The sequence below is a fragment of the Nelumbo lutea genome, chromosome 2 (genome assembly GCF_056320005.1).
Source record: "Nelumbo lutea isolate HS-2025 chromosome 2, American lotus-T2T, whole genome shotgun sequence".
NCBI lineage: Eukaryota > Viridiplantae > Streptophyta > Magnoliopsida > Proteales > Nelumbonaceae > Nelumbo > Nelumbo lutea.
The window spans coordinates 25,368,258-25,384,714 of NC_142685.1; the positions used below are offsets into that span (position 1 = coordinate 25,368,258).

Here is a 16,457-nt window from a genome sequence, read left to right on the forward strand (position 1 = left end):
ATATTATTTATTATTTACGATATAATATATTATATGTATTTCTAGTATTATTATTGTTTATATATTTATTCATTATATATTATAAATATAAAAAACTGAAAAGCCATGAACCAAACTGGTTGAAAACTGAACTGATCGACTGGTCAACCGATTGGCTTTGGTTCAGTTTTGGTTCACGATTTTCAAAAAACTGGTGGTATTGGTTTGGCTTGGAAAATAGGCCCATGGTTCGGTTGAACTGTGAGCACCCCTACTTGATTGGGGTTGTAGGGGTGCTCAGGTCCCAGTTGTAACTTTTTGTACTGTTTGGTTCCTGAAGCTTTGTTGAAAGAAGCTGTATTGTATTGTTTTGCCTACTATTTTTGCTGAGCAGTAAGGTGTTTCTTTCTCTTTTAATGAATACATGTTATTTATCAAAAATATTGAATAAATGAGGAAGAAAGTAAACAAAAAAACTGACCTCAATTTCCCTACCAAAAGAACTACTATTACTCATTAACCATGGCCCAATTAACATGAAACTTGAACCGCAAATACTCAATGCTGATGTAACCCTAGATGCGGGCCCCAATGGTCAAGTATTTTACTTTGGCTATGACCAACTATTAACAGCTGGATTAACCTCCTTTGATGAAATTCTCCCTGTAGTCTGATTAGCTTGAGATATACAGGGTATCTAATGCACTTCTTAACCTTCAAATATCTGAATTTCAAGCTAATCCAGTGGTTGGATTATTAGAAATTAAGTCTCACATGTTTTCTCAGGTGTTGTATTGCTGGCATAGATAATCTTCTCCATCTTTCTCACGGGGGTGTTTGATAAAGGCTGAAGTTGCTGAACTGAAAGACGTATTGCTTTGTCTTTTAGTTGGTAAAATAATCAAATATTAAAATTTTCAAGGGTATAGTTCAGTTTCAGCCATTAAGGAGCCCACAATCTCCATCTCCTTGAAAAACTTATTCACTAAAAGACAAAGCAATAAACTTTTCAGTTCAGCATCCTCAGCTGTTATCAAATGGCTCCTCAGCCTTCTTCTGAGATTTGGTCCAGGATTGATGAAAACCATCTGTCACATATGTACATAAAACAGATGGATGTGACCATCTATAATGTGATTGTTTCTTGATTGTGATGGTTCTGAGGGTGTATTATATGTTATGTTACTGTTGGCCAGTGAAGCTTTTATGGTGTAATGTAATTTTATTTTTAATATTTTTTCTGTATTTTTAACGAAGGGAGTAACTGGCATCATTAAGCTGTATTGTTGTGGCTCAATTTTGCTGGATTTATGTGATTTCATATGTTACCTTCAAGAAATAGAAGTGCTTAACTCTAACTACAATTCTAATTCTCCATGTACTAGATTCAAGTTACTGTATGAGGAGTTCATTGAGTTCAATAAGCTTGGACTTCGTGATAATGTTGCACAGATTTGTGTTCTAGAGGTACATTACATCTCAAATAATTTGCAGAAAACATGCCTAATTTTGCTGATATTGAATAGGAAGGTTTCTTATTTGGTTTTTATCTTTTTACTTGGTTTTATGCATTCAATGAGATCATTAGTTCATTACAACTTACAAGAACCTAATTACAGTGGTGTTCTTCTTTTGAGCAGTCAAGGAGTCAAAATGCTGCTGAAAATGAGTCTGAAGCTTTGTGCTCAAGGTAATCCCATTATTTTTATTTTTATTTTTATTTTTTATGGCATATGTATGAATTTGTAACATATAAGTCTTGATTTGTTATTTAGTTTATAGATATTTTCACAATTAATATAACAAAATTAAATTAACTGATTTTTTTTTCAATCATGCCTCGCTCTCAAAAGCCTCTTAAATGAGAAATTTCTTCTTAAAGCTCTTTTTTTTTTTTTTTTCTTTTGAGAAAAAGCGTAATGTATTGTATTCACTATACTTAAATCTCTTTTTACATCTTAAATGAGAAATTTCAACTAGCTAGAGGATTAGATTTGTTAAACACCAATCTTTCTCTAGTACAATCCAACATATCACAAATGACATCATCATCAAAAGGATAGATAGCCTTGAACCCAAATAAATCTGAGGCTAAAAGCTTAGCATCCAATTGATTGAAGGGAGCTTAGCAACCAAAAAAAGAAGTACTAGAGCTCCAAAGTGCCAATAAAAGCCAAAGAAGTGATCTATAGGATTCTTCATCCACCTCACATGCAGAACACCTCTTAGGGATTTGAAGCCCCTATGGTTGAGATTGTTAACCATGACAACCTTACCCAAAGTTTCAAGTCACATAGGAGCCTCCACCAATCCATTATGGATAGAAGCGTGTGAAATGCAATTGTTATGTACTTCAATGCAAAAGCCTTCATGGCTCTTCCATGGGAGGAAGATGGAAATAGTGTTTTAAAAGTGCAAGGGGCAATTTGCGCCCGAGGTGCAAGGTAAGGCACTTGCTTTTTCGAAGCAAGGTGCAAAAATACAAAAAATGCCAAAAAAAAAAAAATGCAAAAAAATATTAATAAAAGAATATAAACTTAAAATTTAAAATAAATGTTTAAAAAAACCTATTACCTAAAGTTAAAATACATAAACATAACATGTAAAGTGTATTCATAAAAAAAAAGTGTATTCAAATGAAAATTTAAAAATAAAACCAAACATATAAAACATTTTCAAGCATGTAAAATCCACAATCTCTTTTTTTCCTCAATTGCATTACTTCAAATAGCTAATCCAATGTTTTAAAAGCGCAAGGCACAAAAAAAGTGCAAGGGCCAATTCGCGCTTGAGGCGCAAGGCGCAAGGCGAGGTGTGCGCCCTTTTAAGAAAGGCGCAAAATTACAAAAAAAAGCTAAAAAATAAATAAGTCAGAAAATTCAAAAAATAGCCAAAATTTTAAAAAAATGCAAAAACTATTAAACATAATGTTAATAAAAATATAAACTTAAATTTTAAAATAAATGATTTAAAAAACCTATTATCTAAAATTAAAATACATAAACATAACGTGTAAAGTGTATTCAAATGAAAATTTAAAAATAAAAGCAAACATATAAAGCATTTTCAAGCATGTAAAACCCACAATCTCTTTTTTTCCTTAATTGCATTGCTTCAAGTAGTTAATGTGATGTAAAACATATTGCATTCTTGATTCTATGAGTCGCCTTTGTACCACGCCCCTCGAGGCAAGCCCGAACAAGTCTATGTTAGGGTCTGAAATTCTTATTTCTCACATAAAAAATAATGATTATATAACTTTCATTGCCTTTTAAGAAGATATTTTATTGCAATGAATGAATGACCAACATCAGCAAATAGGGGGTTCTCAAAGCACCCCTTTCACAAGGCGCATTAGGTGCATGCCTAGGCGAATCAGGCGCGCGCCTTTTGAAAGGGGTGCGCCTGGGACCTGGGTGAGGCGCATACCCCAAAATGTGCCTCGCTTGTGCACCCAGGCACACCTTTTAAATCACTGAGCTAATCTGATGTAAAACATCTTACATTCCTGATTCTACGAGCCACCTTTGTACCAAGCCCCTTGTGCCTTTTGAAAGTGTTGTGCCTGGGACCTAGGTGAGCCGCATACTTTAAACTGCGCCTTGTCTGAGTGCCTAGGTTGGCCTTTTAAATCACTGGATGGAAATACTTTGCTCACACTTGTGATTAGGTTCTATCCTCCTAATCATTGAACTTTTTTTTTTCTTTGGGGAAATGGAGTACCTTATGACTTTTGGAAGAGGATGATGCCTTACCAATTTCCATATCCAATGAAAGGGCATATGAAAACTGGGTTCCAAACCACTGGATCACCCATGAGGCTAAAGAAATTCATAAATGGTTTCACCAACTTTGTCTAAACATTGATAATGTGATAAAGAATTCCAAATCACTCTAATCATCCTCCCAAAAAGTGAATCCTGTTTCTTCCTCAAGCCTTGGTCCATTTAAAAGTTTTGTGTAACCTTTTTAGAGGATGACCTTCTAAGAGCTGTTTACATCTCAGTGGTCTAATTCTCCAACCAAGAGTGGAATCCCTCTATTAACAGCTGCTTCCATTTTAATGAGTCAATTTTTGAAATACCTTCACGGAGAATTTGTGAATAAGGTTTTCTTCATACTGCTCATTAGTCATTACTTGAAGCCCAAGCCCTTCACAATGTTAGCATGCCATATCCCCCTTTCACTTAGCATGATGGAACTTTCTCATTTTACATCTTTTATTTCAAAATTCTTTGAATCTTTTTACCAGTTGCCTCAAAAGCAGGCTTTTGTAGAAGTGAGTAGCAGTAAACTGGAGTACAGACCTATTAATTAGTGTGATATGCCCCAAGAAGGTCAGGAAGTTATTGTTCTGACTTTCAATCCGCCAACATAGTATCCATCTTCTCAATCAGCCGACGCCAAGCACCTGTAGAGAACTGCTTAGCAGTTAGCACCCAAGGGGGGTTTCAGATGGAGTCAAGGGAGTAATCAGAAGCCACAACCTAAAATATCTGCACAAGCTTCCACAATTTCCTGGTCACAATCCCAATCCATAGGAGACATTCTACCTAGGTTAATGAAGTGGCATTGCCTTAAAACATTGATGGCTGTGAGATTTCTAATACATAATAAGAGGATTCAGAACAATTTGCACATCTTCAATCTTCAGCGTATTGAAGATGGGAGATATTTGGTGCCATATTCAGTGGAATCCTAAAATCAGCATAAGATTGTCTAACAATCATCCTACTAAGAGCCTCTGCCCGAAAAAAAAAGGGGTAAAGGGATTATCTTGTTATAGGTACCTAAAGCTCAGAAAGTAGCCTTAGCAACCCTATTTCTAAGCATAGAGGCGGCAGCCAAACAAGCAATAATGAAACCATAATTTGGCTCCTCGACTAATTTCTGCACAAGAGCAACAAGTCCACATGATCATAAGCCTTCTCCAAATCCAACATACAGACACTTTGGCACCCCATCTCTAGCACAACAGTCTAAGCACTCTTTTGGCAATGACCAGTTCACCCAATGTAAGCTGATGTTCATGCTCCTTGTTAACCAGTTAGCTTTCCTTAGGATGTCCCTATAACACCAAATGACTGAATCCAGATCTGTCAACCACCCCACAATGACATTAGAATCTCCTTAAATTATTAGATTCTCCACTTCAAGTTGGTTAGCAACCTGGATGCCTTATATAGCCACTAGTAATTCAGCCCTATTAGAGTCTTCTGTTCCATCTGGGCCCGAGAATAAAGCTGAAATGTTGCTATGATTATCTCTCAATACCCCTCCTATACTAGAAGGGCCTGAGTTACTTTGACTACTTCCATCAAAATTTATCTTTACACAACCTTCGAGAGGAGGAATTCACACTACAGTAATCCTATCCTTCTTGGAAGAGCTAAGTGCCACAGCTAAACAATTTCTCCAAAGATCATCAAATGAAAAAGATTGGAAGGAGTCCATAGTTCTCAACTAATGAATTGCCCTTGTTAAAATGCAATCCTTGACATTTAGTAGACTTCTTTCATTTTTTGGAAGTCTTGCATTCCTTTCTTCCCAGATTGTCTAAAGTGAAGCTGTTCTAATACATCTCCCCTCTTTCTGTATTTATTTCTCATTAATCTTAATGAAAGTTACGAGTTATTGATAAAAAAATATGTTTCCACATAGTTAGCCCTCTTTTTGTGGGCCACACAAAGGACGGATCAAACAAAAAACTAACATCTATAGGTAGGTTTCACCTGCACCCAAATAAGGCAAAGATCCAATTCCAAATAGCAACAACAAAAGGACAGGTATTAGCAAGTGGAAGCAATCCTCACAATTAAGCACCTCTTAACAGAACACAATAATTTTAGGGGGAACAGGCCTAGTTCAGATCTCCTTGACCGGGAAAACCCAACTGTACAGAAGAACAAAGGGACTTAAAAAAAAAGACACAAGTAAAATAACCTCTTGGATGAGGGGACCAAATCGTCCTGTCCGGCTTGAGAGGATCCAAGTCGGCATTGCCAAGAAAAAAAAGAAGATCTGAAGCACAGCCAAGCTCATCATCCCTAAGACCCCTTTGGAAGCCAAAGTTCCAACTTAAGTTAAGAGGGAGGACTGGGGATGGAGAAAATGAGAAACAACCTCTTTATTAAACAATTAAATAGAGTAAAGAGAAGGTAAAATGTCCTTGAGAGCATAGTTTCCACCCAAATATCTTGACCCCCCCCCCCCCCCCAAAAAAAAAAAAAAAAAAAAAGAATTCCTAGAACAAACATCATACCTGACAAAATTAAGAAAAAGGTCCTTTTACATTGCTTTGTCCCTCCCTTTCACTATCTATAGTCCCCCGAAGAAGCTGGTTTCTACTGGTGCCTTGTCTCACTAGTGTATTAAACATGCTGTTTGCTGATCTTCATGCCCAAACCACTACGGTGTTCAACTTCTTTGCTATGTTCTTTGCTTTTCTTACTACATGTCTTTGTTTCAATGGAACTGGAAAATTTTGTCTTAACCACCTTGTCATTATTCTTGAGTCGCTTTCCACTATAAAGTTTTTGCATCCGAGTCCACAAGGACATGGGATAACCGTGGAGGTGTAAGCCACAAAAGACAAGGTGCAAAACATTGGTTAAAGGGTAATAATTTATTATCAAACACCTTAATCACACTTTGTTCTTTTGTGTTTTATACATTCATGGCTATCTCCATGACGTTAGTGCTTTGTGTATACATGAGAACCATACTAATATATAGTGGTAATCTCTTTTTCTAAAGAATGAAAGGATTTTATAGGCTCAGGGTACAAAATCTTGTGTACAAGGGCTATACACTTAACTTTTTTTTTTTCTTATAGTTCTTTCAATGAAATCATCCTTGCCTTTTTTTTTAAAAAAAAGCACTATACTAATATATGAATGGAGGAGATAGGTACACAGTTTATCTTTCCTTTTATGGTGATTAATTTGCTACTTCCAAGTTGTTATTTTTTTCCTTCCTTTTTCCTGGTGAGTAAATTTTGTTCTATGATCTAAAAGGGAAAATCCTTAGTACACTTTTTTGCATAGATTAACAAAAGAAGCCAAGATACTGTAAATAAAGAACATTTTCAATATTATAGGGTCCCCCTCAAACTATATTTAATAAGCCAATCGGCTCTTTGATGCCTAAGTCTCAAGGAGCATATGATATTAGGGATTATAGGACAATTAGTTTGATTGTCTTAATGAAAGTTGCCTTCTCTCTGAAAAAAAGTTTTATTGGTAGTATTTTACAAGGTAATATCTAAAGTATTAGGAAATTGGCTTAGAAGAGTGTTGGGTTTGATTATTTTTCCCTCATAAGATGCTTTTGCGGATAGTTGATAGATCCTTGATGGTTCTCTCATGGCTAATGAGTGTATTGATTCAAAGTTGAGGCTAGGTGAGCTGGGTGTGATTTATAAGCTGGATATGGAAAAGGCCTATGACCATGTGAAATGGGGTTTTAGTTGACTATCTCCCTCAAAAAACATGGGATTCGGTTTGAAATGGTGGGGATGGATCGGAAGCTACTTATTTTCTGTACATTTCTCAATACTAGTCAATGGAACTCCTAGGGGATTCTTTGTTGGAGAACGGGGTTTTGGACAAGGGGACCCCCATTATTCATCGTTGTGGTGGAGGCTCTTAGAAGATTGGTAAAATGGGTAGAGGATGGAGGTTATCTTCAAGGTTTCAGAGTCTCAAATAATTGTAGCCCAATTACACTGCTTCAATTTGCAGATGATTCTCTAATCCTCTCTAGGCCATGTAAGTATGGGGAGGTTGGTCTTGGATAGGGAACAAATCCCCTAAATGATTCTTATGACACAAACTATGGAGAGGTATTAGGAAAAACAAGGTTCTATCACCTATGTTTTAAATTCATTATCCTTAAATCAGGTAATAGTGAGAATATCTACTTTTGGAAGGATCTGCAGTGTGGCAATTCCCCTTTTCACCTTGCTTATCCCAACATTTATGCTCTGGCCAATATAAACTAACCATGGTAATAGATTGTCATGATATCATTGGAAATCATATTGTTTGGGCTCCAAGACTGAGAGGGCTGGTGGATGATTGGGATGTTGACTCGTCCATTGCTTTGTTGGGTGAGATATACTAGATGAAACCACAACCAATGGTGTCTGGCCAAATTGGTGGATAGGTGATGGCTCTTGCAAATTCTTGGTTAAATCCTTATTTTGAAGTTTTGGTTCTTTGAATGTGGTAAATTTCCCTTGGAGTTGGATCTAGGAACAAAAAGGATGATTATCATCAACCAAGGCTGGCTGTGTGGTGTGGTGCAGTTGAGATCATTCAGCACTTGCTCATCTAATGCTGTTTAACTCATACAAAATATGGGTTCCCATTTTGAGGTTGTTTGGTTGGAAGTGGGTACCTCCCCCAGGCCTTCCAAATCTGATCCCCTTTTGGCAGTAAGTCGAAGGCTTTTAGCAAGAGGGGCAGGATGCTTTGGAGTAGGGGTGATCATTTTCATATTGGCCTGGAAATTCTGGGCCTGGGTTTAGGTTTTGTGCTTAGGCCTGGCCCAGTCCTGCAATTGTCTCACAAATTTCAGGGCCAGGCTTGGGCTCAACACTTCAGGTCTACCCCCCCTCCCCCATATATATATGTATGTGTGTGCGTGTGTTATTTATACGTAATTTATACATATGTGTATATGTTATTTTATGTTATATTTATATATTTTATATATAAATGTTTGGGTTACTCCACTGTGACCTGGGTGACCAGGGTTCAAATCTTGGAAACAACCTCTCTGTATGTGCAAGGGTAAGGCTGCGTACATATGTCCATCCCCGGACCCTACATTGGTGGGAGCCTCGTGCACTAAATTGCCCTATATAAATGTTATAATATGACACCTATAATTCATATTATATATAATATAGCTTATTATATATATTTAATATTTTATACATAAAAGCTATAGGCCTGGAATCAGGCTTGACTTGTGTAGGCCCAAGCTCAGACTTATGTTGCTTGGAATCCGTGCCTAGCCCAGCCTGGGCCCATACCACTACCTTGCATCTAGCAAGTTTCTCATGAATTTGTCTCTTTCTCCAAATATTATGCAGTTGGAAAGCTATTACCTATGATCTAATCCATTTTGAAGTTTAATGATGTAAGACAGCTTTGCTTGTACTCCTCACTCCTTTGTCCTGGTCATGCTTATTTTTGTTTCTTTCCTTCCATATGGACCAATAGATAGCAAATGATGTTAACTTTTGTATGATTGGTATTTAACAGTAAATTTGTTGATTCTTAATCCTTTAATGCGTGGTCAAACATAATTGGAAGAAACTCCATTGCCATTGAACCCTAATGCAAAGTGGTATTGCCACAATTTATTTGTTTACTTGAATTTTTGAGGTTTTCTCAGGCCAGGTTTTGATTGCTTGAATCTGTAGTACTTAAGGTTCCAGTGCTTGCTAATTAGAATTCTTGCTTAAAGTAAATAACTACATTTTTGCAGCTCAAAACTTGTTAATCAAGTTGTTATATGTAACACTCATGTGCTGTACAACCCTAAAAGAGGAGAGGTTAAGCTTGGGCAGGTGTGTAGCATATATGCAGTTGGCCATGCTAGTTGTTTTACATTTCTATTTCCTCATTGTTTTGCAGTTGTTGATGAATTAAATATTTGGCATCTTTTTTATGACTTTCTGAATAGCTTGATTATGAATTCTAAATTATAGTGCCATTTTTCCTGGTGGAGTTTCTTCTTGTATATCACGTTATACCTGCCATCCTCTGTTCAATAAAATCAATTTATTATTGGTTAGAAAAAATTGAAATATCATTAGGCTGTTTGTATGCCTTTAAAAACATAGATATGTAGTTGTGGTTGCCTATATGTTTATGTATACATTCATGTCCATACGTGCATGTGTGCATGCACAAGCATTCAAAATGGTATGGTTCATGAACAATGGTGTGATGATATAACTTCTGGGAAAAAAAGATTTAACCTGGAAAGAAAGCCTGATATTTGAAAGAAACTTATAAAGTGGGGCCAACTACGTTGTCAACTTGCAGAGAAAGAAAACAATAACAAGAAAGAGGAAGAGAAGGATAATAGATCTACCATGATTTTGCTTTGTAGCCTACATACATAGGGATGGCAAATTCTAACCCAACCTACCTGACCCATCCAACCCATTCACTTATTACCCACCCAAAGCAATCCATAAGTTGTAGGTCGAGCATGGGTTGCATCATCCATTGGGTCAAATAAAAAGGGTTTGGTTAGGTTGGGTTATGGCCCTTATGGGTATCCATTTAGGTCAATTACATGAAATAAGTTATGTATGTCAGTCCCTCTTCAATCCTTGCTCTCTCTTGTCCCCTCTCTCTCCTTTCTTTCTCTTATTATTTTCTCTCTTCTCTCGTTACATATTCCATCTCTGTCTCTGTCTCTCTCTCTCTCTCTCATCTTTCCTAATGATTCTTTCTCCTCTCTTCTCCCATTTTTCTCTCCCTCTCCTCTCTTCTTTTCCTATCAAGAAATCAATGAGTAGGATATAGGTTAACCAATTAGCTAGTGGTATAAATTTTAGAGGGATTTAAAAATATGGACAAACTGGGTTTTTAAAGAATGCAAGTTCTAGAATCTAAGGTTTATTTAAAAACCTGATGAAGTGAACTTAGTTTAGTAAAGTGGAATCAGCAAGTTATGGGTTCTGGGGGTTCCCTTAGAGCAGATTTTAAGCAGGATAGAATCTACTAGAAAAACTTCAATATTATCTCCTGTTGATGGAAAAGGAAATTGTATAGGAGACCACGATAAACACTTCTTCCCTTGGGTATCCCTCAATTTGCATCAAGCTAAACTAAACTTTGATGGACTTGGGAGCATGGGAAATCCAGTAAAGTGAGGTATCAGAAAGTATATAGGGGTATAATGGCATGATATTTGTGCTATATTTAGGAGTTAGGACCTATAGGATAAGGCGTCTCTTGAAAGGTTGAACTGTTAGCTTTACATCAGGGACTCAAACTGTGCAAATCACAAAATTCCAAAGTTATCTTGGAGGGTGATTCAAGCAATGTTTTAAAAACCGACCCGGAGGCCAAACTGTTTTTTGCCTCTGCGTCATCGATCACCAGTTCGACTGTCTGGGTTGAACGGTTCAGGCTGTGATATCATAATTAAAAATATTAAAAAAAGAGAAAATATATATGTAGACATATTATATTATACATATATAAGAGCTGTGTGTGTGTATATATATACAGATCCGAAACCCTCCAAAACTCCTGATCCGATTGCAAGTCGCCGGAGATAACCACTGTAGTTGCCGGCACTAAATCTCTCATTCAAAGATGGTGGGATCTCTGTTCTCTTCTTCTGAAAGACAGAAATTTCCTTCATTTCTTCTCAGAAAAACCCTAAATTGAAAAAAGAAAGTAAAAGGAGAATGAAAATATAAGAGGGTTGGGGTTGGGCAAAGGGTTAGGACATGTCTGGCATTTTAAAAAATTTTAAACCTAATCGTCACCCGTTAACCGGGTCGTCCGGGTTGACAGTTCAACTGTCTGGGTCGGCGGTTTGTTGACTTGATCAACGGTTTTTCATTAAAAGATGGGTTTTAGTGAAACCGGAACCGGAAATGTGGCCGGGTGATGGTTCGGATGGTTCGACCGTCCGGGTCAATGGCAGGTTAGAAACATTGGATTCAAGTATTGCATTGAGCTGTTCAATAAAAATAATCTAGGTTCATGGAAGCATTGTTACATCACGAGGGAAATCAGAAAGTTGGCACACAAACTAAGAGTTAAGTTCCATTGGATTAAAAGGGAAGCAAATTGATTAGCAGATGCTTTATCCAAACAAGGAGTCAACTAAGATCAATCGTATTGGGGGGCAATAAGTAGGGAGCATGGGTGATAATTTCTGTATATAAAATTTTCTTTTTGGCAGGACAAATGAGCTACACAACTGGGAGGGTGGGCTAATCCTCTCCTATACTCTACAACCAGCTGGAGATCTTAACCACAAGCTAGCTGGCACCTTCAATCCCCCCCCCCCCCCAAAAATAAAAAAAAGGAAAAAAATAAAAGAAAAGGATACTGTAATTTCACTGAACTTATTTGATCAGTTTCTCATGTTTTCTATAACTCAAGAACATGCTTAGGTTTTTACATATACAATATTTTTTAACATTTTGAGATTCCTTTGGCTTGATGAAACTTCAATACTGTACTCAAACAGGTTAGAGTGCTTTTGGATAGAGCTCATGCTGTTTCTAGGAGTTGGAATAATGCTCCAGTTGTGCTTTGTGGGGATTTCAACTGTACTCCAAAAGTACATCCATGATATCATTCCTCTTCAGTGGAGGCTTCAGTTCAAAATTTTTCTTAGATGATGCTAGAATGACACTGACATTTATTTATTTGTTATTTTCTTTGGCTCAGAGTCCATTATATAACTACATATTGGAACAAAAGGTAAATGCTCAATTTTTTGTAGTCTATGAACTTTATTTTCTATGTTTTGATGCTTGACATATTATGTAGCACCCAATGCTTAATGTTCTGTGCTTCATATCCTTCAGTTAGATTTATCTGAACTTGCTAGAGATCAGATATCTGGGCAATCTTCTGCTGAAATTCATGCCCCAAAGCCACCAGACCGGAACCTTGTGAATGGCTTGTACAGGTAATTCAATCGGCGAAGTCAAATTGGATTTTATGTTCCAAGGAAGGTTGAGATAAGAAAGGCTTCACTATGTTGCAGGGGAAAGTCAAGTAGTGATTCAATTGGAGCTTCAGAGATGGTTGATGAAATGGGATTTGGCATCAAGCAAAGTGATAATCTAACAGACGTGCATGATCAGAACAAATCAAGTAATGATGTGGAACATCTGCTTTCAAGAGGGAACTTTTCCCAGCCTCAGCATGTTATTGGTGTCTTAGACATGTCTAATAAACCTTGCTCTAATGAACAGTATGAGGATGCCAATAATCCAATTTCTAATGTAACAACAAAAATTACAGAGTTTGACATTGTAGATGGCCGTAAGGAAGAAATTGGCTCAACTGCCTCCCTTGCTAGTGATTGTTCGAAGGAAAACCCGAGTAATTATCAAATGGAAGGTAAGCTCTCTGTTGATCAAAAGGAAGTTGGTGAAGATTTTTCTTATGTCCACCAATCTGTGGGTGAACTTTCTCAGTCAAATTCATACCTGAGTAATATGACAGTTCCTATGGTGCATGATGAGTCTAATCTTAGCAATACTAACAGAGAAGATTTAGAGAGTCAATCATCTTTTGAAGGTGATGTTCGACTCACTGAAGTTAGAACTGATGCAAGGCCTGAAAGTTCTTTCATTTCAGATTCTTGTTTAACTGAACTGGTCTCAGAAGCTTCCTCTCTAAATCTTACTGAAAACTCCGTTATGAAAAGCCTAGGAGGATTCTCATCTGAAATAATTGATACAGATAAGGTAACCAAGATGCAAACTCCCTACCAAAGTGCTCTTCTGGGGAATATGTCAGAAACTTCTTTTGGCATTGAGTTTAATGGCATATCTGTAGATCCAAAAGTGGTTGACATGGTTAAAGATGCATGTGTTTGTGAAACTGAAAGCAGTGCACATTCATCCAAGGTAGACAATGAGAAAGATAGCTTTACATTTGATTTTATATGTGGGGACAAGCTCAAAGGACCTGATCTTGCAGAAGCAGATCAGTCTTTAGAAGAATGTGTTATCATCACAAAAGAATCAAAATCTCATCTATTGAGTGGTGAAGTTCAAGATGGTTTCCTTCCACCCAAGGAGTCTGTACTAGCAGAAATGGAGAAATATACTTATGATCCGTACCTATGGACTCCAAAGGAAATAGAAACAGCAACAGGAAATGCAGAGTGCACCCTTCTTGAGCATCCTCTTAAGTTAAGGAGCACGTATGCAGAAGTTGAGGTAGTTCATTATTGTTGTTTCAGTTTATAATTTTCTTTGACACTGTTTAATGCTGTTCTTGCAACATTATTATTGATTTAGTATTTTATTATGTGCATCATAGTAGCTAATGCTGGAATGTGAGAACTACTTGATGTAGCTTTTACTTCATTGCACATTTCCATATATTTATAATCATCATGATCTTCATAGCCTCATCCCAACTATATGGGGTCAGCTACATGAATGTTGTTTCACCATTCTGTTCTGTTTAGTGCCATATCTATTATTAAATTATGAGCACTAAATCATTTTTTACTACTTCAATCCATGTCCTTTTTGGTCGCCCATATCCCTTCAACTTGTGTGTTTTAGTTATTTTGAGGAAAAGGATACCAGCATTTGGATGATTTTTTCCCTTTTGGCTTTGTAGGATTATTCTGGGACAAGAGACTCGAGCAGGGAACCTCAAGTTACCAGTTATAACAGGCGATTTCTGGGAACAGTTGACTATATCTGGCAAGTTACTTTTGATGTCATTTTTCCTGACTTAAGATCTGTCAACTTCTTCCTTATTGTAAAGTTGATTCTGGCCTGTTGAAACCTGGGGACAAAACAGCAACTATTTGAAATGTTAACTGAAATTTTATCTGCATCCAGGCATTCCGAAGGTCTCCAGACGGTCAAGGTGCTTGATACAATACCAAAACACATTATGCAATTCACTCCTGGATTCCCAACACATGTAAGATCAAGAATTTACTCAGTTTTGGAATTCCATTAATTTAACTGTTGTAGGCTTAGTGGCCAAGTCCTAATCCAATTATCATGGGAAAACATGACTAGTGGACCAACTAACCAACAAATTTATATTTTATTATTTTTAGGATAATCATCCATTCCCTGCACTAACACATCTAATGCACATGCTGGAGCATGGAACACATAGTTAAGGTGCACTACATCCTAGAGATCTCTTGTGGCAAAAACCAAGCTGATGGAATGATCATAGCCATCCAATAAATTGTAGTCTTATGGATTGTCGTACCAAGATATACTGAACATCAAATAAGGTTCTGACTTCTGAAGAACAGATTGTCCAAATGGGTTGCTTTTGTCACAAGAGATTCTCCGTGGCTGGATAAGTCCACCCTTAAGGTGACAGACATTTTTTAAAAGAATACCATAGAGGGTTCCTTGGATACTTTGGTTTAATCATCAAAAGTGACTGGATATGTTTTATCTTTTGAAATTCATACTTACACACTGATTTGAGACGTATTTGCTGACGTTGCTTTTTCAGAAATGGGGCAGTGATCACATTGCCTTGGCTTGTCAGCTGGCATTTGTGAGAGATGCTGCTCAATCATAATAAGCTATTCTATGTTTTCAATTTCCGGAAATGTTTCGGGAGGGTATCCTGGAAAGAGAGCAGAGTAACTTCCACGGATGCTCTTGCGTGTCTGCGTGATAAATCTGTTTTTTAAATTGTCATTTAGTTGTGTTCATTTTGCATATAGATTTTTCTGCATGTAACCCATGGTGACTTAACATTAACATTATTGTAACTTACCCATTTTGGGAGAGATGATTTACTTTATTTCTTATTAATCTGAACAATGTTACTTGGATTAAATTCGTTTAAGAATGAAAAGGAATGCTACTAAAACAACCGAGTTAATGCAACTGTTGGACCTCGAAGGTGATAACTATAAACTACTTGTAAAAAGACAATTCCAACTTCTATTCAGTTTCTTGTAGTGCCTTTTCATGGGTGCCATCATATATATGTAGGGTGAAGCATCCCAGAGTAGCACGAAGTGGTTTACTAGAACTCTACCTGTTTACACTTTACATGGGAATTTTATATGATATATCCGAGTCCTTGGTGGATAAATTCGATGTGATCCTATATTTGGACGGTAGAATGCTAGAGTGGTAATATAAGGCTGTGTTTGGTTTGAAAGAAAAATAAGGGAAGGGGAAACTTCTCTATTCATAAAACGGCCAAAAACCATTGAATGGGTCAATGGGTCAACGGGTTGATCACTCGGATCAATGGGTCATTGACTGATTCAATGGTTTTGGCCAAGGACCAGATTTGGGGTAAAACGGAACTGGTTGTCTAGGTGGATTATTGGCCGAATGGTCAAACTGTCTGCAACAACGGTTCAAAAATCATGCTTTACTGACCCTTCGTTTGTAATTCTGTATAGGAGCGGTCCCATACCTTTTTAAAATGAGTAAAAATAGGACTGAGCATGGGTTCAGGATTTTTTCCTTTAATAAGATCCCTAATAGTTCTCATATCATTCACACTCCATGCCTTCTAGAGATTTTGTCGGGATAGGATTTTGTTTATGACTGGTTGATGTGAGAATTATTAAGAGATATTTTTAGAATGAAAAAATCCCTGGGCTCATGTTTTTTCACATTTTTCATTCATTTTATGGATATGTTTTAGCAAATACATCTAACTATAAGGTGTGTTTTAGTAAATGATCCTTTTATTTTCTAGTGGAATGTTGGACAACATGGTTGGTTTTGTTTT

The 16,457-nt window shown here is 36.9% G+C and overlaps 1 protein-coding gene across 2 annotated transcripts in view; it reads left to right on the forward strand.

Annotated features, from left to right (window-relative positions):
* The window catches only part of LOC148869306 (DNAse I-like superfamily protein), a 37,177-nt gene extending 21,602 nt beyond the window's left edge, over positions 1-15,575 (forward strand). Inside the window, exons 6-16 of one of the 2 annotated variants that reach the window (XM_088972631.1) lie at positions 1,365-1,446; positions 1,620-1,669; positions 9,478-9,559; positions 12,217-12,309; positions 12,420-12,452; positions 12,560-12,663; positions 12,742-13,100; positions 13,446-13,927; positions 14,340-14,425; positions 14,567-14,651; positions 15,210-15,575. In XM_088972631.1, the coding sequence (XP_088828757.1) occupies positions 1,365-1,446; positions 1,620-1,669; positions 9,478-9,559; positions 12,217-12,309; positions 12,420-12,452; positions 12,560-12,663; positions 12,742-13,100; positions 13,446-13,927; positions 14,340-14,425; positions 14,567-14,651; positions 15,210-15,278 (1,525 nt within the window). In that variant the 3' untranslated portion in view covers positions 15,279-15,575. Of the gene's footprint in view, positions 1-1,364; positions 1,447-1,619; positions 1,670-9,477; positions 9,560-12,216; positions 12,310-12,419; positions 12,453-12,559; positions 12,664-12,741; positions 13,928-14,339; positions 14,426-14,566; positions 14,652-15,209 lie in introns of both variants that reach the window. The other variant, XM_088972630.1, reaches the window with a different exon arrangement.
* The last annotated feature ends 882 nt before the right edge of the window (positions 15,576-16,457 follow it).